The 22,853-nt window shown below is 48.5% G+C and overlaps 1 protein-coding gene across 5 annotated transcripts in view; it reads right to left on the bottom strand.

The window, feature by feature from the left end:
- Arid1b (AT-rich interaction domain 1B) overlaps positions 1-22,853 on the bottom strand; it is a 377,401-nt gene that overhangs the window by 45,017 nt on the left and 309,531 nt on the right. For all 5 annotated transcript variants that reach the window (XM_076552846.1, XM_076552847.1, XM_076552848.1 and 2 more), the window contains 2 exons: positions 20,575-20,754; positions 7,671-7,998 (listed from right to left, as the gene is read on the bottom strand). In XM_076552846.1, coding sequence (XP_076408961.1) covers positions 7,671-7,998; positions 20,575-20,754 — 508 coding nt within the window. The remainder of the gene's footprint in view (positions 1-7,670; positions 7,999-20,574; positions 20,755-22,853) is intronic.

The raw sequence follows: 22,853 nt of genomic DNA, 5'->3' as shown, positions 1-22,853 counted from the left end.
CCCTATGGCTGACAGCTTTGGTCTGATTGTTGATGACAGAAGTATAAGTCAAAATAAGTATGAAGAACAAGATTAGGAGGGACTCATAAGGTGTCACATCCCAGGGTCCTCAATACCAGTAAACTAAGGTTGTCATGGGTGGTCAGGAGTCTGTTTCTTCCTGTGGACTTTACAAGGCTACCAGGTACTTAAACTGGATGAGGCCAAGCCTTGGGGCACCCCTTCTGCACCCCCTGCCCTCTCCGAACCTCCAGTGAAAACTGCAGTGGGCTGAGAAGCCTCCCCACTCCCAGGGCTGTCTGGCAGAGAGTCTGGCAGGCTGACAGTGCAGTCCTCGGCCTCAGTGACACCTGGTGTTTCCTAACTCGGAGGAACTGGAGTGGCTGGGCCACATAGCTGAGGATTCCCAACGGGTGGGAGACCACCATGCTGACACTGGATGGGATGATCCAGCTTGTTTAGTGTACGTGAAGAGCATGGGGTGGGGCAGACACCACTGGAGGACTCTGAAGTCAGAAGCAAAAGCGAGTGGCCTAGACCATCAAGCAGGGGCACAGAGGAAGGACAGGCAGGCTATGGAGAGAGACTAACTTAACTAAAGGGGCGGTCCATCGTCTCCTTGATGGCAGGAGGCGAAGTAAGACTGGTTAGTGGAGATGAACTCTGGCCTGGGTTAACAGAGGGCCAAGAGCTAAGTGTCTGGTTTGCCCAGCTCCTCCTGGCCCTGCTCAGGACGCGAGCTCCAGCTGTGTTCCTGGCTTGCTGCGCATCATGGAGAAGGTGGCCCTGCCACGCCCCTTCCTGCCTTTCCCTCCTGGCTTGTCAGGGCTCTTCAGAGGACACCAGTGCTCAGCTGAGTCAGCTTTCTACACAGAACCACCCAGGACATCTGTCAAAACACGGGCCCACAGCCTTGTCCCCCTGAAAGCCTAGGATTGGGCTTTGGACTCGAGTCCATTCAAGATTTGCTGTATATTTCATAATTTGATTCACTGGATCTCAACTTTTAAAGACAATTCTTTAGTCCTCTAAGGATTTACACTTTACTATTTTTTATTTGAAGATTTATTAATGTAATTTATAGCTTCCATAATAATTTTGTAACTCTGAAAGAGTTAATTGATAATCTTAAAATAACATAATAATATTCATTCAAATTCTAAGTTTGGAAAGAAAAAAGGGACCAAGAATGAAAGCACAGTATTTAGATGATAACACAAAGGCTTATATCTAATTTCAGAAATAAAAACTATGTCAGCCTTTGAAATTTGTCCTCTTTGTCTTTCAATAACATGACTTCAAATCATAGCTATTATGTTGAAACCTAATTGTCCAAAATCCGAAGGGCTATATCTTAGTTAATTCAAATCATTCACTGTCTCCAGCATGGGGACCGCACTGTAACAGGGGCTTGAGCTATGGTTTTTTTTTTGGCTTGGTCTCTTTGACATGTTAATGCACTCTCTCTCTCTCTCCATTAATGCATTTCCACATCGTTGGCTGCATGTCCATCAGCAGAATGGCGTCACAGTGGCCTCAGAGCAAAATACAGAAAAAGTACCTCGCCGGCAAATAGCAGCACAGGGTAGGAAGCTTCTGAGGAACGCGGCTTAACAAGGACAGTCGCCGGGAGTGTGTGGACGTGTGGTACACACCAGGACAGGCAGAGCCGTCTCTGCAGGAAGCCAGACTAACTTCTGCCTGTATCAGCTCCAGCCCCTCTTCCCCAGAGGAAGGCTGCTGGTCACCTTGTCTGGCAAAGCTCAGCTCCTTCAACACTTTGAATGCTTGTGTTGTTAGCCACGATATAGTAACCGACATGATTTCAAAGATCATCCATTCTGCTTCCAACTGAGTAGGATGAAAAGGGTATCAGTTCATATTCACAGCTTCCTATTGGAGCACAGCTGATTTCTGTGGCCCCGGGTAAGCATGGGGATGCAGGCATACATGCTCACATTTTCTGTGGCCCTGCTGTAAGCATTAGAACATAGGTATGCATGCTCACATTCCTGATATTCACTAGACCCTTCTAGATAAGCTCAGTGAGGCTTCAGACTGACTGATTCTACCAGCACATGGCCTGCACACAGCTGCTTCTCCCTCAGGTTTAACGGTGAAGGATGGAGCAGTACTGGTGTGGGCAACCACAGGGTGAAAAAGACTGGACTCCCACCCATCCGGGTACCAGCAAAGGCCTACTGCCTTTCCTGAGACAAAGTCCCCGTGATGCTGAGGCCCCAGGCTCCAGACAGGCACATGGGCCATGTCCTCTCCAGCATAGGAAGGTAGAGTTCAGCCCTCTGTGGGTAGGACAGTCTCGCTCAGACACATGTTCAGTTCCATTTTCTAATAGCAGAACAGCCTTTATAGAGTAAGTGTGCAAAGTGTGCAAAGCAAGAGTCCACCCCTTCACCAAGTTTAGGGACAGCACTCACAGGACAAGACAGACAGGACCCTTGCATCTGCTGTGCCCTCCCTCAACTCAATGGCCTTTTCTGGTGACCTCAGCGGATTCAGTCTCCTCCACCATACAATAAAGGGCAGAGACTGGACAGTGTCCACAAACATTCTGGCTCCAGACTCTGCCACCCTATAACTGAAATTCTGCCTCTTTGGGGAACTCACACAATGAGAACAGGATAAAGATCTTACAGACCAATGGCAGACCTGTGACACAAACAATCGGAAGTCACTTAAGAAGCCACCAAAGTTTATAGGATGCTAGGGGTGGCTGTCAGGAATTTGTCAGACTTTTGGAAACTGAAGTTGTGGTTCTTCCTTGGAAGAATTTCTAAGAAAAATAAATCTAGGCAAGTGTCAAGTACCCAGATCCATATATTAACCACTGTATTTGGCAGAGGCCAACGGCTTAGAATTGCAGCTTTTTCTTAGAAGGAATGAACAGCGCAGGACACAGCGCAGGAGTGAGGAAAGCTCCCTCACATGAGTGCCCGTGCTGTCAAGGCCACAGATAATGAACTGTCACTGAAAACACCTTAGAAGCTGTGCCTGTGTCTAGGATTCATGGCACGGGCTTTTCAGGAAGCAGGGGGCCAAGGTCTTCCCCAGCTTCTGGCAGACTATGCTTGGAACAGACGCCACACTCCAGAGTTAAACCACATTAACTACTGATGCTTTAAAACAATACACAGCAAGGCCCCTTCTGAGTGCAGCTACTCCTCATAAATCACGAACTTGGAATGTTTAGGTACCATCAGGTGTCTAACTCAGCACGTGCACAGAAGAAACCATTCCGCTTTCTATTACAGATGCACTCACTCCTTCATCGGCAGGGGTCACCAAGAGAAACAACCTATGTATTTGTAGCGTATTCAACGCAGCAGGTGGATTTACACTTACAAGTCACCCCAAGAACAACACTTTTCAAACGGCTAAGCTGACGTTTTCTCCTGTATCTTACACTCCACTTGTGAACTCGTCATCACAACACCCGTGCACAATCCCTCCTCTCTGCCACAAGCTGGCTGCCTCGGCTAAATCACAGACACACGCTTCCCACCTTCATCAACAATTTGTCCTTCTGTGATTCTTTCCCAGGCTCCAGGCTCTCTGGGAAGGACAAAGAGAACAGTCTAACAAACTGTGGCTGCCCAAAGGTTAAGCTTTCACTTCCTCCCTGAAAAGAAACACATTTTCTAAAGTGGCTTCACCTGCCACCCATGGATGGGGGAAAAAAAAGACCAAACAGTGAGTCTGACGCCAGAAGCTACAGCACAGAGCAACAGAACATGCTCAAACCAGGGCTCTCGGCCACGGGTGCTGAGACTTGTAACACACTCTTTCTCACAGCCAAGCCTGCCCTCTGAAAACGGGCACAGGAGGCTGGCGCTCTGCGAAGCGGGGCAGATGGGTGACCTACAGAGAGACAAAACTGGGAGTTCTTTCTCTTTTAGAAAGGATACTGGAACCAGGAAAAGCAAAGCACAGGCGGCGGGCAGGGCAAAAGGCATGGATGCCTTTGCCAGGTGTGGGGCGTCAGGGTAGCTCCGGCATTTGCTCCTCCTCTTGTTTTGAATTAAGGAGGAGGCGCCGTCTTCCAGGCAGCTCTCTGGAAGCTGCTGGCTGAAGCCGAGTTGATCTTCTCAGGCTGGTTAGCTAACATTGATTTTCTGCCCCAGTGGAGGAGATTTTACTCTGATGCATGCCATTTAAATTCATTTTACACAGCTGCTTAATGTGGCTTGGCAAGGCCCAGCCACACCAGCTTTGTGGGTCTCCACGGCACTGGAGCTGGGAGAGGACAGAGCCTGTGGCTCAGCAGCTGACGACAAGTGCTTTTCTGCCCCACGGTTAGCTTCCTCTAGACTCATGGGCTGACCCTGAGGGAACCACGGGAAACGCAGGAGAGGGAAAGCAGGTCCCCAAGAACGAGGATGTCTGCCTCTTTGTGTGGTGACTTTGGCTGGAGGATTACGTTCTCAGGATTCTTTGTTGGTCTGCAGTGAGGACCTGTTTATAGAACTAATGACTCTCCGTGACAAAATGACTCTCGCTGTTGTCATCAAGTCGTACTGAAGGGAAGACTGTCCCAAAGCTGGTGTCAGGCCAAAGGAGGGATGAGAACAGAGCGGGGTTCACTGTTTGTGAGGCTGTCGATGTTCTTCCTCAGTCGAGGTCAGCCAGAGGCCCAGCTCCCCTGTCCCTAACTACCAAGTCACGGAAGTCAGTGCGTGAGGGTCTGATGAACATACGCAACATGATACCGCTAATATTACTGCTTAGTAACCCACTCAGTAACTCATGCAGTTTACTAGCTGTATAGTTCCATAGCAGGGAAGAGAAGCACGTTTGATGTTGTCTATGTTCCTGTACTGACGGTGAGACTAAGACACCACCGTGTATATGCAGAAAACTCTTGGTTACCATGTCGAATTTTCCTGGCCAAACATTCTAGGCCTCTTTGGAGAAAGAGATAACAGAAGTCATTGGCTCAAAGGTAGGTTCAACAGTACCAGGAGGCCTCTCTCCTCTGCCTTGGGGGGCCCAGAAGCCCTACTGTTCAAGTGTCCAGGCTCCTGGGCTGGGGTTCCGGGTATGGCAACACACACAGGTTCCTCCACAGAACACCAACATCAAAGGGGAGAGCAGAGTGGGAGATTTCACAACATGTACCTTTCTTCTCAGGCATGAAGGAACCCAGGCAGGTGAAAGCCAGGCATGGAAGGGACCTGGAGGCCCGAATGCAGGCCTTCTGCCCTGGCACAGACGCCCAGGTCTTCCACACCAGGCCCCGAGTGTGTGGCTTCCTGCCCACAATCGTCAGGCTGGTGCATCATGGAAGCCTGCAGCTGCCACAGTGAGGGAAAGACATGGGGCGCCCCTAGCCCCAGACTGGCTGGGATAACAGGCGACCTAATATACAGTAGCCTGAAGAGAAACAGGAGAACAGCTTCAGTGGATCTGTTCTGAAGCCCAAGCCTGAGGCCCTGTCCACACACCGTTCCATGTGTAGGTGTGGGGCTCACAGACACTACTCGGGGCCAGGAAGCCACCTGGTGTGGCGCTCAGTGAAACTTGACGGAGGTGGAGGAAAAGGGCCAAGGAGAGAGAAAAGTAGATTCTCACAGCTACCCTCAATGGATTTGAGGATATAGTTAAGTTAAGTATAGTTTTGACTTGAGGTAAATAAAATCAACAAACGGCCTCCGTTTAAACAGCTGAGCGCTAAATGGGGAGGGGGGAGGATGTGACGTTAAGGCTTTGGATTGGTCTGCTGATGGAAAACAGAAAGCAGACTGTGGACTAACAGGAATTTCTATTACACACTGATCCAGAAGAGGAGCACCAAGACTTGCATCCAGCGGGGTCCTGCCGTGCGCTCTCTGGCCATTGCCCCCTCGCTGCCACAGAGGCCCTGTCAGATGCAATCACATACTTCCTACTTAACAGAAGGGAAGTAACCTGGGCGTCATGAACTGCAACAATGGGCAGTTCATTTAAGCCACCTACATGGGAGCAGCTGTGCCCGTCTCCAGCCGACGGTCTATTCAAACATTCCCCTCGGCCCAGCGGGTCTGGCTGCGGGGTGGACACTCAGGGTCAGGAGGCTTTAAGTGCGTGTAAAGGGCTAAGACAGAATGGAGAGGAATGACGGATTTCCACTTAATCCCTCAAAGGAAATGCGTCAGTGTTCAGAGAAGAGAATGAGACTGAGGGACCCTACTTTCCCAGAGGACCAGCTTCAGAGGGGAAGAAATGAACTTCTCATCTTCACAAACATGTAGACATATCTAACCACATGCATGTTCACAGACACACTGATTCATCTAAATATATGCATGTACCCAGATACACAGACACGTCTCAACACATGCATATACCAGATATATATACACATAGACACTTCTAAACACATGCATGTTCACAAACACATATAGACATACAGACACATCTAAACACACACAATTCCAGATACAGACTCACAGAAACATCTAGACACATGCATGTTCACAGATATACACTGAGACACATCTAAACACATGCACATTCACACACAAATACAGACACACAGACACACCTAAACATATGCACATTTACACACACACACACATAGACACACAGATACACCTAAACAGGAGAGTGTTTACACAGACACATCTAAACACATGCACATTCACACACACAGACACATAAACACACCTAAACATATGCATGTTCACAGACACCCACAGATACATTTAATACACACAGACACAGAGACACACACATACACATACATGCTTGCGCAATTAGCTTTTATTTCTCTTGGATGAAAGTCCAGAGGTCCAGAGCTTGCTTTTTAGAAAGACAGATCTGCACCTGATCCTTTCAAAGCAAGTTCATCTTTGCTTCATCCATTTTTAAATGATGGCATTTTGAGGCAGGTCAAATGTTTAAAGAAATTAATATTAAGAATTAAGATTAAAACCAAGGACAGAGAGGGCAAAGCCTTCCTTAACCAGCTTAAACTTTCTAAAATACTACTATTTTTACTTTTACAACCACATTTTGGTTGGGACAGAAAAGTGTTCAGACAATGAAATATAAAATCCCATACATGCTCATACTCATTAAGACCAACACACAGTACACACATGGACACAGACAAGGTCTCGCTGTGTATCCCTGACTGGCCCTGAACTTGTTATGCAGTCTAGGCTGGCCTTGAACTCTCAGGGCCCTGCCTGCCTCTTGCCTCCCAGCGATGGGATCAAAGGTGTGTGCCACCACACCAGACCAAAGTTTCTATAGTATAAAGAAGCTTACGGTGTGACTATACATGTTTGAGTATGTGTGCCAGTGCATGTGCGAATGAGTGTGTGCAGATTTGAACTATGTGTTCAAGTGTGTGAGTGCATGTTGCTTCTTCTGCAATGTTTTAGATTTTAAATAGTTAGGTTACAGTGTTTTCTGCTTAAGACTCATTGAAGTGGAACTGGGCAGACATTTCCTTTCATGCGACACAGGGCTGGTCCTCTGGCTACAGTCACGGACGCTAGTGACAGGCACTTTGGTTCCTTCCCCGGTGGATCGGAAACCTCGGTCCGTCATCTCTCCGACCTTGCCTCCCATGTCAAGACAAACACCGCAGCTCTTGACGACTACAGGAAAGGGCAGGTTGGTGCTGGTCACATGGGCACACAGCCCGACCTGTCTCAGAGGCATACCTGCTCTGTGCTGAGTTGGCAGCGGCCTGCATCACAGCTGCAGCAGCTTCCTGGGCCTTCCGGTTCACAGTGGGCATGGGCGGGCCCATTCCTGGCCCTCCCTGCTGAGACATGCCAGGAGAGCTGGGGGTGACGCTGCTCATGTTTCCAGGGAACGGTCTGCTCTGCATCCCAGCGGAAGGCATCCGTCCCAGGGGCACCGCACCACATGGCTGCGCTGGCCCTTGTCCATGCATCTGGTTGTTGGCATTGATGCCCATACCGGGCCCTGGGCCGCTGTAGCTTGCACTGGGTACACCACTATACGTTGGCGTTCTGGAGTAGTTGCCTAAACAGAAAGCAAAGACAAGTTAAGCCTTTTACTTAAACATTCATGAAAACGTTTGATGGAATACATCCTGTACAGTGATGTGCCCACCACAGGGGTGATGTGCCCACCACAGGGCACTGGCCACCAGTCATGCTCTGCTCCTTCTTCCTGTGCAGACTGCATGGCTGCATTCCCAAGGCTCCCGGAGAACCAGCTCAGTGACAGAGAGCCCACAGGACTCCGCAACACTGACACAGAAAGCCAGTCTTAGAACACGCTGCACCAAGCTGGGCCTGGAGGCTTGGGCAGCTGAGGCAGGAGGATCACATGCTCAGAAACGTCTTGTGCTACTGGAAGGGTTCATTAGCCACCACAGTAAGACCATGTCTCAAAATAAAAATAAATAAATAAATAAATAAATAAATAAATAAATAAATAAATAAATGGCTATAAACATAGGCCAGTGGTAGAGCATTTGCTTAACATGCACAAGGCCTTAGCGTCAATCCCCTTTGCTGCAAAAACAAAATGAACAATCAAAGAGTTCCCAGCCCCAAATTCCGTCCCTGTGTTGAATACCTTACACTCTTAACACTTCACCCAGAAGGACAATGTTAGACAGTCTTCAGGTGAGGGCCACTGAGACAGCCCTACCACATCCTGCTTCCACCCAACTGTAGGCAGAGACCCATGACCTCACGGGAAGGAGTCATGTGCATCTGCACTGGTCCAGCTTGGCTTCTCTCTACTGTTGGATCCAACCCTTTCAGGCCCAGACTGCGTGGCTGGTTTACGTACTGGGGTCACGTCTCGTAGCTCTGGGCACTAGCAGGTCAAGGGGCACAGAAAATGGTGATGTGGGGGGAGGAAGGCGGGGTCCAAGACTGAGGCCACTGCCCGCATGGCCTCTCCCCCTCTGCGGCCTGGCAGGCACCTGCAGGGCCTCCAGCTGTGGTGGCGGCTCTACTTCCCTTTCCTTCCAAACCTCAGCACAGCGTAACTTCAACAATAACAGCAGATGTTAACTGCTGAGCCCAAATGCACACGAGACACCTGGGTAAAGTGTTCTGCCCCATGAGTTAATCCAGTTCCCCTCAATAACCAAACACATCATTGTTTATAAATGAGAAGAACCCAAGCTTGGAGGTTAGGACTGAAGCCCATGCAAACTGATTAGAGAATCCATGCATTTAACCAATGAAACAAGCTGTCTCCCAGAAATAAAATAATGTAAAAAAGACAAGTGTCTACAGTCTACGGACGGATTTTTCCAACTGTTCCGACTACATTCTGGAACATTCTCCCATCACCTAATGACAACACATACAATAAAATGCCAGAAACGGCTCCAGGTACAGAGGAAATAGTTCCACGCTTGCACCTGGACAGCTCCCAATTTAGATGTATGCGTAGGTACGTGCGCCCCGGTGTATGCAGTTAGAGGAGGGACGAAGGAAAGAATACGAAAGGAAAACCACATGATGGTGGCGGGAGGTGCGTCTGCCCGGGATGGAGGATCAGGAATTCTGATAGACGGTGGACTTTTGACTGCGCGGGCAGTGGTGGAACAGAAGCCTCTGATGGAGGACAGGCTCTGGGGGCGGGGTGAGCCCTGTGCTTCCTGACTGGGTACTCTTGGGAAGCCTGTCTCCAGCTTTCTTCCAGAAACCGTCCTCTGGATGTTGTCACACAGACGTTGGGTGACGAGGGCTTCCTGACTAGCTGGTGAGCGGACAAGAGGCAAAGAGGTGTAAGCATGGACAAGTCACGGGACCGTCCACGAGCAGCAGAGAATGGCCAAGGCGGCCACTCAGGGGCAACATGGAGCTGGGAGGGGAAGAGGAAGCAGCCGGAGCTAGCAGTCCTGAGGGCCATACTTCTGAGTGTGGGCACACCTGAAGCCAGGAAGGAGCTACTCAATGGTTTTCAGTAGAAACAAAAATGGACCAATAATAAGAAAAAACAAACCCTTACAATTATTATGTGCTAGGTTCAGTTCCAAGTTCTTCAAAACAATTTGATTCCTTACAAGATGCTCAAGAAAACATTTCACTAGGACCCTCATTTTGAAGGTGAGAACTGAAGACCCAGGTATGCCAAGTTACCTCTCCCAAATAACTGGGGAGCTGTGAGTGTGGCTTGGAGGGCAAGCCATTTGTACTGTGTGCGGCCTCTTTAGTGCTTAAGAAACAGTATGCTTATGTAACCACACCATGAAGATGTCCAAACAGGCTTTCTTAAATCCACATAAAGCAGAATGCCCTCCAGATCCACAGGAAGTAAGACACTTTCAGCTCACTGGGTGCCTGCTGTTAGATGCGTGGTGGGTGAGCTTTCTCCTTCAGCTGTCTGTGAAGTATGCGCTGTTATTTACTGATGAGGTGGAGGCCTCTGTTCATGCAGGCCATAGGCTGGTACAGTATGTCTGCCAAGGGCCAGAGAGTAAATATTTCAAGCATCGGGGGCAGCCTATTCTAACGACTCAGTTCTGCCAATACAGATTAGAGCTCCAAAGCAGCCACATGTAGATACTCACACAGCATGACAAGTGTGTTGTGGGAGCCCACAGCGGCTTCCTAGTGAGGACTTACTTAGGGTCCGGGAATCTGGGCTTGCTTTACCCAGCAGGGCTGTGGAAGGAGACGATTCGGCCACGGGCGTGTTTACCAGGTGTTTGGAAGGGTCTACACTTGGCTGTACGGTGTGCTTTGATCTTGCAAGGAGGAGGTTTTTTGCCTCTCCCCTTGGCATTTTATAAAAAGCCCTTTTCAATAAAAGACGAAGCTGTTGGGTATTGATCCAGGCCCTCCCGAAGCTGTCCTGTGTTTCTGTCTTTCTTCTCTTTGGCTAGGTCTCTCCTTCTGATACTTCCTCATTCCTCTCTCCTCTGCCTAAGAACCCTTCAAACGGTGGGAGCCGGCCTCCCACAGTGTATATTTATAAAACAGGGTCAAAACAAAGGGGATTTTGCTGACCCCTGAAGGGATCAGTCCTGCCACACACCTATAAGCTGTAACACTGGCTCAAGGTGGCAGTATTAAACAGAATGCCATTATGAAGGCTGGAGGGGGACATGGGAGGACTCTAAAAAGGCAGGGCAGACCCAAGGATATGAACATTTGAGGACCCAGAGGAAGGGGAGTAAAAGATCCAAGAAGTACGAGGCAGGCTGATGGCAGGTCTTCCACCAGAACACAGTCTCTTTGCCAAGTTAGAATGTCTAGAGATAATCAAGCACACACTGTTCTCAAACAAAGGTTTAAAACACACCGAAACTGTTCACAATCAAAAACTTCTTCCAGAAAGGTGTAAAGTGGTTTCTGAGTGCCCCACCCTCTGGGTTGTCTGTTTGCAGAGGGCCAGGTCAGCAGGAGCAGCACCTTCCTGGATCTTCAGGAAGTCGGTGCAATGGAGGATTTCCCCTGTGAGCAGCCACGCTGACTCCGCCTCCCCTTGCTGACCTCACAGCCTCTCACCTGCAGTATCTTTGTCTCAGCTCCCGTTTGGCTTTGCTTTTAACCAAGCAAACACAAACTCATTTCTGGTGTGAGCATGTAAGGGATGGGTCCACAGACCCACACTTTACTTGGAGACTAATTCGTACCCTCCCAACACTTGATAAACGACTCCTGGGAGGTAGTCCCTTTCTCTAGGAAAAACACCTTTTCTTTGAAAACGATACTTGAAGCAAGCAGTGGTGGCGCACATACCTTTAGTCCAAGAGTCTGAGAGGCAGAGGCAGGCAGATCTCTATGAGTTCAAGGCCAGCCTGGTCTACAGGGTGAGTTTCAGGACAGCCAGAGCTACCCTGCCTCAAAACACAAAGAAGAAAAGAAACTGACACTTGACTCTTGTTTTGAAACAAGCATCTGGACATGGCTATTCCAACCGCACTCTACTCTTCCTGACATTTTACCAGAGAATCCTGCCCCTGACCTTGCTGAGCTCCGCTTACGGTGCTGGGAGACAGAGATTGAGCTCTCCCATTCTCGCCCTGACTCACGGTGGAGCGAGGTCCTAACAAGCTGATGCAGGTGGATCTTGATGAGCGGAGGAGAGAACGGCCCTGCGCCCCGCTCCAAGCTCTCACCCTTCCTAGACTGGGGGGCTGGCTTGCAGTGGGGCTCCACTTAGCCAATGAGGTTAGTGTGTAAGCCTGCACTGTGGTTCCCACTGGACTCTCAGTCCATTTTCTTCTGTCAGGTGGAATCACATGTCCAGGAAAGTTCTAATTCCAGAGGCCTCTATTTGAGAGAAGAAATACAAAGTCCCCTTTCTCTTCCCGGAAGCCTTCAACACTCTCCTCACTGAACCCACGGGCCCGGATCACCACACTCTCTGAAGGCTCCAACGGCTTCCCAGGTGAACACAGGCTGCAGCAAGGGGAGCCGAGCCCTGCTTCTGACACTGCCTGGCGGCGCGACCTTCACAAGTGATTTAGCATCTCCACGCAGTGGCACTGTCATCAGGGACATGCGATGCTAATGGGCAACAGCACAGCGCCCGCAGCGCCGCCATCAGCAGTGAGCCAAGGACGCTGGTGCCGCTTCCCTTCCACCTCTAAAGACGACTGGATGGGGCGGGGCACGATCCACCCCACCCTACGCGGTCTGCAGCTCATATCCGTCCTCTAACAAACAGCATCCAAATGTGTAAGCCAAGCAAAATGGGAGAGGAAACTCCAGGACGGAGGAGTGCGGTCTTCATCCCGAGCTTCTCTAATAGATTAGTAATTTGTTGGCACTGGCTCTGACAGAAAACAGATGGGCGCAGCATTAGGCACAATGAAGGCAGCAGATGCCGGGCCAGCCCACCTCAGCTGGACGGCTCCTGGAGCCAAGTCCGAGAGCCCACCGTTTTCAAGTGGGTTCATCTTGGCACACCCGCTTTGGAAAATCAGTCACGAATGAATTCAGATTTCAGCCCAGCAGGAGTTACATTCAAGCACCGCACAGAGGAAGCGGCAGCTAGGCGCTATTTAAGTCACCGCCATTATTTTAGGAGGGCTGCAGATAATTCTGTATCTGACTCGAGCACATTGGTATCTGATAGTCATAATCAATACTCCAAGTTCCTGTTCTTAAATGGGGTACTGCTGCTCTCACATGAGATCTTGTGCCCAGGCTACAAAGAGCAAAGATCTGTATTACTCTCTATGCCGAGAAGGACAAAAGATGATGATATGCTTCAAAACTTAGACTTTCTACTTTGGGTAGCAACAACCTGCATGAGTAGTTATATGCTATAAAAAACACGTTCACAGGACTGGAGAGATGGCTTCCTGGTTAAGAGCTCTTACTGCTCCTGCAGAGGACCTGTGTTCAGTTCCTAGCAGCTCACAATGTGTAAACTCCAGTTCCAAAGATTTGACAGTCTTCCGACCTCTGTGGGCAACAGGCATACACCAGGTGGGTGCACTCAAATACATGCAGGCAAACACTCATAGTCATGAAGTCAAATACATGTATTTATGATTAGGGTTAAACATGCATTTACCTTGCTCCTTAGCCAGTGCTTCCCATTTTAATGGTCCTCTACATGAAGTCATATGCATTGAAACATAACTTACATATAGTAACAAGCATATACAGTTCCGTAACTGCCAGTGTAATCAAGACCCAGAATATTGTTATCATGACACAAATTTCCCTTTTGTCCTAACTCAGCATTGCACTCCTGATTCACCACAGTGCTAACCAGCCCGTGACTGTGATTAGAGGTCCAGTGTGTGGACACAGATTTTGGCAGCTGTGAACAGAACTCTGTGTGGATGTATTTTTGTTTCACTTCTCAGGCAATTCTAGGTAAGAGCAAGCTGGGATGCAGAGTAAGTGTGCTTTTAACTTGATAGGAAGCCGCTAAGTGGATGCTGTGTGCTTTGAGCACATAGCCACGAGCTATGAGTTACCAACGGCAGCCAGAACTTCCTGTTGTCAGCTGCTCAAAAGTCCTGGCCATTCCAACAGGCATGAGACAGAATTCTCCATGGCTTTATTTTTTACAGTTTCATGAGATAACTAAGTATTCTTCTTATGTGATTTACTGGTAAAAGCCTTTCTGTATTAATAACATCAAAAACTATATATATATATGTGTAAATGGAAGCAGAGTTTTTCTGTCCCGACTGCCTGGTCCCAAATAAATACACCCAAATCTTATATTAATTACAGAATGCTCAGCTGATAGCTCAGGCTTATTATTAACTAGCTCTTACTTTTAAATTAACTCATTTCTATTAATCTATGTATTGTCACGTGGCCCATGGCTTTTCCAGTCCTCTGGCATCTTGCTTCTTGGGCAGCTCACTCACATCTCTCCTGACTCCGCCCTTTTTCATCCCAGTTCTCAATTTGATTGTCCTGCCTAACTTTATTCTGCCTTGCTATAAGCCAAACAGCTTTATTATTAACCAATGAGAATAATACATATTCACAGGGTGCAGAAGGATCATCCCACAGCATCCCCTTTCTGTCTAATCAAAAAGGAAGGTTTTAACTTTAACACAGTAAAATTACATATAACAAACAGTTATCAAGCAAGAATTATAGTTACAATATCTAGTCTATTTGTATTTGGCACAATCAGAGAAAACACTCAATTATTCATCTTATCTTGGTGAGTCTAAAGTTTTATATCTAGTTTACCTTTTATCATAACCTAGGAAAACTATAATTATAACTATCCTCCAACTCCATCAAAGACCTGAGAAGAAATAATATTATTTGAGTAAACAGGAAGTGCAGGCAAGTGAATTCCAAAAATGTGAGAAATGACAGAAACAGCTGGCTGCCTAAACAGTCACCCAAGGTTCCTCTGTAATGTTGGGGCATCCACTTCCAGCCTACAGGCCTAGCATATCTGACAGACTTTCATTTCACCCTTCCAGGGTCTTTGATGAAGTTGAAAACTAGACAGTTATAGTTTTCTTTAGTTATGATAAAAGATAAATTAGGTACAAAACTTTAAACTCACAAAGATAAGATAGATAATAGAGTACTTTCTCTAATTTTGCCAAATACAAATGGACTAGATATTGTAACTATAATTCTTACTTGATAACTGTTTTTATTGTATATAATCTTACTATGTTAAAGTTAAAACCTTCCTTTTTTATTAGACAAAAAGAGGGAAATATTGTGGGATAATGCTCTTGTACACTGTAGAGATCTGTCCTTCAAATTGGTTTAATAAAATGCTGATTGGTCAGTAGCCACACAGGAAGTATAGGCAGGGCAACCAAACTAAGGATGGGAAGGAGAAGGGTGGAGTCAGGGGTCATCAGCCAGATGTAGAGTGAGCAGGAGATGAACATGCCATGCTAATAAAGGTACCAAGCCATGTAGCTAAACATAGAAAAGAATTATAGGCTAATTTAAGTGTAAGGAGTTAGTAACAAGCCTGAGCTATTGGCCGAGCAGTTATAATTCATATTCAGTCTGAGTCAGTTATTCTGGATGCCTGACAAAGCACAATGAGTTTGTGAAGGAGATGAAATCTCTTCTATTTTGAGTTCTGAATCAGAGAGCAGGCAGGATGGCATTGCATTATGGGCCTACCTGATGTACAAACTCAAGTATATTCCTCAGAGATGATAGAAGAGTAGGCAGGCATGAAGGAGTACTCAAAGACTGCTACCCCAAGCTACAGCCAACCTTTTATCAAGTGGCAGTCTCCGTAACAAGAAACAAGGACCCTGAGAGTAAAAGACGCATCTACCACACAGTGCAGGAACTGCACATCTTTCTTGCACCCAGAGGAGCTTCACCAGGCACCATGAACAGAGGATGCAGGAGGGGGTACCTACTGAAGGCAGGTAAGGGGTACCCTTGACCTGCTCCTCTGGCTGCGGCCTATAGAATCCTCCTGAAAGGCTACTGGGAACATTTGTAGTGACACGTGAGATGTAGTCTAACAACACCACTGGCTTTCATTACAGAGGGAAGCCAGGACCTCCACAGGAGTCAAATGTAGAGCCGCTTCACGTAGTTTTCATTTTAAGTTAATTTGCACTGTAAATTCCCAATTTATAGGATTTGATCATATCCTGGCAATAGTAAGTCTAGGAAACAGTCATGCTTACATTCTGTTATATGAAGGCTAAATTTGAGCATCCAAATACAAGCGGGTTACACTAACTACTCTGGCAATACAATGATCTAATTCGGTTTTCTCCTTAGTATTAGTAAGATGGAGGATTAGAATATTCCTTTAATTGCAAACAAAATGGTTAGAAAGTGGACTGAATCCTTTGGCCCTGAGTGTCAAAGGCTGGCATAGCAGGCACATTGCCAGCTGTTTGAAGGGGAAATGAGAGGGGCATGAAAGAGAGGCCTGTACAGAGGCAGCCTCTGGAAGACTAACCAGGCTTTTGCCAGTTTCCACAGAGTTGGGGGGGGGGAGTGCACCCTTCCACTGGGAAGGAAGAACGCACCATGTCTTCAGCTGGGACTTTTAAAGACTGGAACTGGAAGCCCTGGGTCATGGTGACACTGGGCGCCCGTGTGGGACTCTCAAATGGCTAGCAGGCTGACAGCTTGACATTTACACCTCACATCCCTGGACCTGAAATAGTGGTAAAATTACCATGCAATTCACAGTCCTAGAGCAGCGCTCATTCCAACTGAATACCATTCACAATTTGCTTTGGCTGAATATGGGAGAAAAGAAAGAAAATCCAAGACTCAGAGGGTGTCTCATTACTTTAAAGAAAACCCCTTAAATCTTTCCGAAGATACCTTTTCCAAAGTAGCAGAAGATTAAAGTTCCTCAGACTAGGTCCTCAGATACACACTGTAAAAATGGGGGCAGCTGCAGCCTGGGCAGACTCCAGATGCCCTTACATAAGTGGCAACTGGTGGGAATCCAGACTCAGAATTAGTTACCTGCCGATGGTAAAGTTGCGCATTCCAGCAAACTGAGGCCAGACCCTTGCTTTGGGCAGTTAGGGACACAAGTTAAAAAGGGGACACACGTTAAAAAGTGTTCGAGGACGGTCCGTGTAAGACGCTTTTCTCAGGAAGACACACGTGAAGTAGAAGGCTGGGAAGATCAAACTGATTTCTGCCCTCTTTCCCCCAAATTCATCATTAATAATTAATGTTAATTACATAATTCCCTTCTATTTGCAGAAGTGAGTCCCTGAGGCCTTCTCTCCTCGTAAACACTTTGCAAGGGTGGTTATTACATGTGCTTGCTTGATGGTAGGAAAGTGCTATTTCATAGAATATGCTGTAATTAAACACTTGTATACTTTTAGCTTGGTTTCATCTTACTTGAATACTGAAGAATTTAATTTTAAAGCATCGTGATGTATTCCTAACACCTTTCCCTTCTGTATCTCACAGGAATTATTTTCCTCATCTCCTTCATATCCTTTCTTCACTGTAAGTTTTAAGTTTAATTAACTGACTTTTTTTTGAGTCAGGGAGTCAATTTGTACCCTGAGCTGATCTTACACTTGCAGCAATCCTCCTGCCTCGGCTTCCAAGTGCTGGGATTACAGCTATGAAGCACCATGCTTGGCAGGGCCCCTAGTATTTCTGATACTTTTCCATTCCTGAAGTTCCAAAATGTTCTTTGTTCTTAGAGGCAGGAAGTTAGTCTTTTATCTCCGCCCACTCAAGGGATGGTGCCGTGAAGAAGGAGCCCAAGTGGGACCTGGGAGGGGTAGCCTCTGCAATCACTCGCCCTGGGTTTGAAGCCTGGTCCTACCTGTGGGGATGAAGGGCACACAGGCCAACCTGTCCAAGCCTGGTTTTCTCACCTGCAAAGTGATGACTGGCTCACTTGGAAGAGACCAGCAGTCATTGCAGAGAGAGGGGAAGTGCGCACTCACGCTGCGCTTGGGCCTTCCTAGAGACGCAGAGGAGACCTGTGTGCTCTCCTGAGTCAAATGAGAACGCTACTCAGAATAGGACCCCCAAATTCAGTGGCCAGTGGTAAGCATTGGTGTTTTGTTTTGTTCTTGGTTTTCCAAGACAGTATCTTGCTATGTAGCCCAGGCTGGCCTTAAATTTACAGTGATCTTCCTGCCTCTGCCTCCTGAGTGCTGGGATTATAGGCATGAGCCACCACATCTGGCCCTGGCTTCTCTGGCTAAAAACAGTTTTGGAGCTGCTACACGTGATGATAAAATGGATTAGCCAAAGGAGCTGTAAAATGTCTTCCCTTTAAAATGATGAACCCCAGGATAAAGCCATCGTGTTAACAGATGAGGGATGAGACTAATGACCTGTCTTTCACAGCAGTGTCTTTCTGACTGTAAGACACCAGCCAACTATTTTACTGGTAATTTAAATGCTTAAGATGAACAGGGGGAAACCCCTCCTTTAGAGGTCTCTGCTTCACAGGAATGCCAAGGAGGAGGACAGAGGAGGGCAGCCCTTGACTTGAACACACCGGTTCCTATCCCTTAGTGCTCGCTGGGACAGGGGCCTGGGGATGAACACTGGTTTTAAGATCACTAATGGCAGTGTGGGACCAAGGAGGGGCCATCGCTCAGGGTACACCATGGTGTAGATGGCCCAGAGGAAGAAGGCAAGGTCCGAAGGCCTGAGATGGAGGGGCTGGGGGGAGGGCCAGGTGTGGGAACACCATCCTTGCTTCAGATTGCTTGCACCAATAAACGCACACAATACTTCCTGACGACACACCCCCACTGTTCTGCAGAGATCCAGTGACTGTGTTGTGGAAAGGGCCCTGGAACTGAAGCAAACAGGTAGAACACTGGACCGAGAAGGCAACGTCCTTCCAAGGTGATGGAAACCATTGCCTTCTGGGGAAGAAGGAAGTCCCAGGAAGGGCTCGTGACACAGAGCTTGCGGTTTGTGTGCGGGAGGATTGGCTGGCTCAGTGCTCTTAACCGGAGGCTAGTCCAATGCAATGACGCAGAGAAGCAGAGGGAGGGATTTACTAAAAAAAGAAATCCATTTCTCAGTGATGGCCTTCCCTGATCTCAACTCCTATAGCAGAGCTTGTGCTTATGCACACAGTACTTCTCAGAGGAGCCAAGGAATCACAAGCATGGAGCTCATGTGTGAAGCCAGCATGAACCCCCCTTGGTCCTGCATGGAGCCCACATGGTTCTGGATGAAGCGCACATGGTTTAAGGTCAAGGTTGAGACCCTCAGTAGCCCCAGTTCTGAGAATGTGGCTCCACCCTTGTCTAAATCCCTATCAGGAAAGGCCCACACTTTCTGTACCTACAGAATTTACAAACACTCGTCCAAGCTGTTTTCCATGCTAGCTCTGGTTGTAAAGAGCCCACTCAGGCCTGGGAAGGGGGCAGGCAGGTGGGCTCCCATAGAGGACTTGACTCGGGGTCCACCTCAGTTCAGCCACAAGCAGGGCTGCTCGTCACCCCTAAGTTTATGGTATTAGCATGAAGACTTCATGACATGCTATGAAGTCAGTCATGCAAACCCTCAGTCTCTGTCCACCGTGCCCAATAAGCACAATACAGCAATATAAGGTAAAGAAACGCCACACTGATAACTCTGGGAATACCTAACATCTTTTAGAGACGGAGCTTCAAAACGAGACACTGGTAAGTCACTGTTTTTAGACTGAGAAGTACTAGCTACTGGAAAGACAGGGTCTCCAGGGCCTCCAGGGCTGGCTGGCCAGGCTCTGGGAACCTATGTTTGTTTTTTGTGCAGACATAGATCCCACCAAAACATAGCTTCTTGTGGGCAGGTCCAGCTCTGGCTGTGGACTGAAGCAACTGGACATCTTTGGGGCACTTGTCTTAACCTGGCATGTTCCTGGAATTCTCAGATCTGAGGTCTCCCAGCAACTGTACCAGATTATGTCAGTCTACCCAAATGATCCATTAATGTCTAATTTTAGTACACAATATATAGTTCAGGCACGATACTTTAAATGGCTTACTACCAAAACTGACTCCAAAATACACGGTTCAGTTTTACAGCCATGGCAACAGGGCTCTTCCCACACCTGCACTCTCAGGAGGGCAGCATGGGAACTGTATGTGGGTGTGGCTCTGGGTACCATCCCATTCCCTCACCTTCCAGCCTCAGACCTGCATCCACGCCAGCCTGTGTTCTGTGAGGGTGCACGGGTCAGGTAGTGGGAGCTACTGTGCATCTGCTGCAGCACCCGAGGAAAGACTAGGCCCTGGACTGCAGACACCCTGCTGAGCAGGAAGCTTGTGGTCCGAAGGAGGGAGAGGCGACCAGTGTGTGTGTGTGTGTGTGTGTGTGTGTGTGTGTGTGTGTGTGTGTGTGTGTATGTGCTGTAAAAACTGCGGGCTACATGAACGGCCAGTTTCAACTGGCGACATTCTGAGGATGTGGCTGTGCCTTTTCTTCACCAGCACCTGGAGCTACATCACAGGACTGGATCTACTACTTAATGAATACCACTCACAGGTGAGCATTCACCCAGAGTCCAAGCCCTACATGCTAAGGACACTGGCTGTACTTAACTTCCTACCTTCATGGGTTGGCATCATTCCGCCATGGCAAACAACAGAGCTGTAATGCATGTTTATACCATTGAAACCTCGGTGAGCATGTTAAGAAAACCCCTCCCATCCACCACCACGCATTTTGGAGAACGTTTTCCTTTGGTTACCTTGGGGTCCATACTGGCTCATTTGTGGACCGTAAGTGCCACTTGAGTTACTCTGCTGAAAGTTACTGATTCCAGGATGCATCTGGCCCCCAGGAGAAGGGTGAGGAGACATGGATGGTCCTGCCTGCTGAGGTCCGTACTGAGACATCTGAGGGTTTCTCTGTGTACCTGCCATAAAACCTGTATGGGAGACAAACAGAAACATGGTCATGCAGCTGTCCTATCATTTCTGCATTCAAAAAGTGGCCATGGGATCCCGTGGAAGGTAGATGGGAAGAGGGCTGGTACTCCCAGACTCCTCTAAAGAAATATCCGAAGACATCTCAACTCCAGGGTGGAGGATCTGGGAGGACACATTGGTCTTAATCTTGAACTCTCACTGGAGTTTCTGGGACACCAGTAATTGGTGGATTTGACCAAAGCAAATTCATGGGAAATGGGGCAGAGAGGAAGTCAACACCACCTCCTTTGTAGATGAGCCCCATACAGAACAGTTAAAGAGGGCCCACTTCCACTCCCACCAGGCCAGGCTGGGGTCTGTGCCTCCTCTGTGGGGCACACAGGTCTACAGCACCCGGCTTCTTCCTCTGCACCCTCAGCTTCCCTCCTGACAGCTGTCCAGGTGGACTCCTGACAGCTTGATCACCTGTGAGAAGCCAGCTTCCAGTGCCACGCAGAACCCCAGCCCAACTGTGCTCTGCACCTCCAGCTGAGTTTCCAACTTCTACCCTTGAATCTGCTGTCAGTCACAGCCCATCCTGTGTGACATCATCCCAGGCCCAGAATCTGCCTGTGTGTGACATCATCCCAGGCCCAGAATCTGCCTGTGTGTGACATCATCCCAGGCCCAGAATCTGCCTGTGTGTGACATCATCCCAGGCCCAGAATCTGCCTGTGTATGACATCATCACAGGCCCAGAATCTGCCTGTGTGTGACATCATCCCAGGCCCAGAATCTGCCTGTGTATGACATCATCACAGGCCCAGAATCTGCCTGTGTGTGACATCATCCCAGGCCTAGAATCTGCCTGTGTGTGACATCATCACAGGCCTAGAATCTGCCTGTGTGTGACATCATCCCAGGCCCAGAATCTGCCTGTGTGTGACATCATCCCAGCCCCAGAATCTGCCTGTGTATGACATCATCACAGGCCTAGAATCTGCCTGTGTGTGACATCATCCCAGGCCCAGAATCTGCCTGTGTGTGACATCATCCCAGGCCTAGAATCTGCCCGTGTGTGACATCATCACAGGCCTAGAATCTGCCTGTGTGTGACATCATCACAGGCCTAGAATCTGCCTGTGTGTGACATCATCCCAGGCCCAGAATCTGCCTGTGTGTGACATCACCCCAGGCCCACGACCAGCTCTTCCTATCACTGTCCCACCCTGTGTGCCATCATCCCAGGCCCAGCTGCTCCCGTCAGCTGTCCCCTCTCTGTGGCACACTGGAGCCATCAGTTTGCCTTGATGACTACGGAGACACCGTGAACGGCTCCCCTCCTCTGTCCTACTTCTGCAAAGCCTACTCCAGCCATCGGCCAAACGACTCTCAGGCGCCTCCTCTTAGTCTTTCCGGCAGAGCTGGGGGAGTTAACTTTTAGGCCTGAAGGGAGGTATCAGACACGTCCTTCACGTGCACGAGCCCTTCACAGCTTTCCATGGTGCCGAGGCACCGTCTGCTGGGGGCCGTTCATGTGATCCCATCACCACAGCTCTCTCCCTTCGCGGGAATGTCCATCCCCCGGCCTTCTTGTCCTTCCCTGGATGAGATCAAGCACTGTGCTGCCACAAAACCTCGTCTCTCCTCTCCCTGCTCCTCAGAAGTCTCTTCATGCTCAGCCCTTCCGCTGCTGTCCCTGACGGCTCAACCTCGGGTTGGGTCACCTTCACCACACCTCTCTCAGATGCCTATGTGATGTACTTCTAGAACTTCTACGTGCTGCAGCATTATTATTTCTGTATGTCTATGTGGTGTACACATGCATGTTCACGTGTGTGGGTGCACTTGTCTGTACATGCACACGAAGGGACATTGGTGCCTTCCTCTACCCCTCTCAACCATATTTACTGAGGCAGTGTCTCTTGCTGAACCCAGGGCGTGGCAGTTCCAGCTAGCTCAGCTTGCCAGCTTGCCCCAGGGTTCCAGCCTCTGCCTGAGTGCTGGGATTAGAGGCAGCTGCCCCGTCTACCTGGCTTTTATGTGTGTTCTGGTATCCGGGAACATCTTCAGGCTCGGATGGAAAGTATCACGGTGCCATTCTCCAGCTACTAGGACT

This window comes from Peromyscus maniculatus, chromosome 16 (assembly GCF_049852395.1).
Source record: "Peromyscus maniculatus bairdii isolate BWxNUB_F1_BW_parent chromosome 16, HU_Pman_BW_mat_3.1, whole genome shotgun sequence".
NCBI classification, from domain to species: domain Eukaryota; kingdom Metazoa; phylum Chordata; class Mammalia; order Rodentia; family Cricetidae; genus Peromyscus; species Peromyscus maniculatus.
The sequence above is the reverse complement of the archived record's forward strand: the minus strand, read 5'-3'. Positions and strand labels throughout refer to the sequence as shown.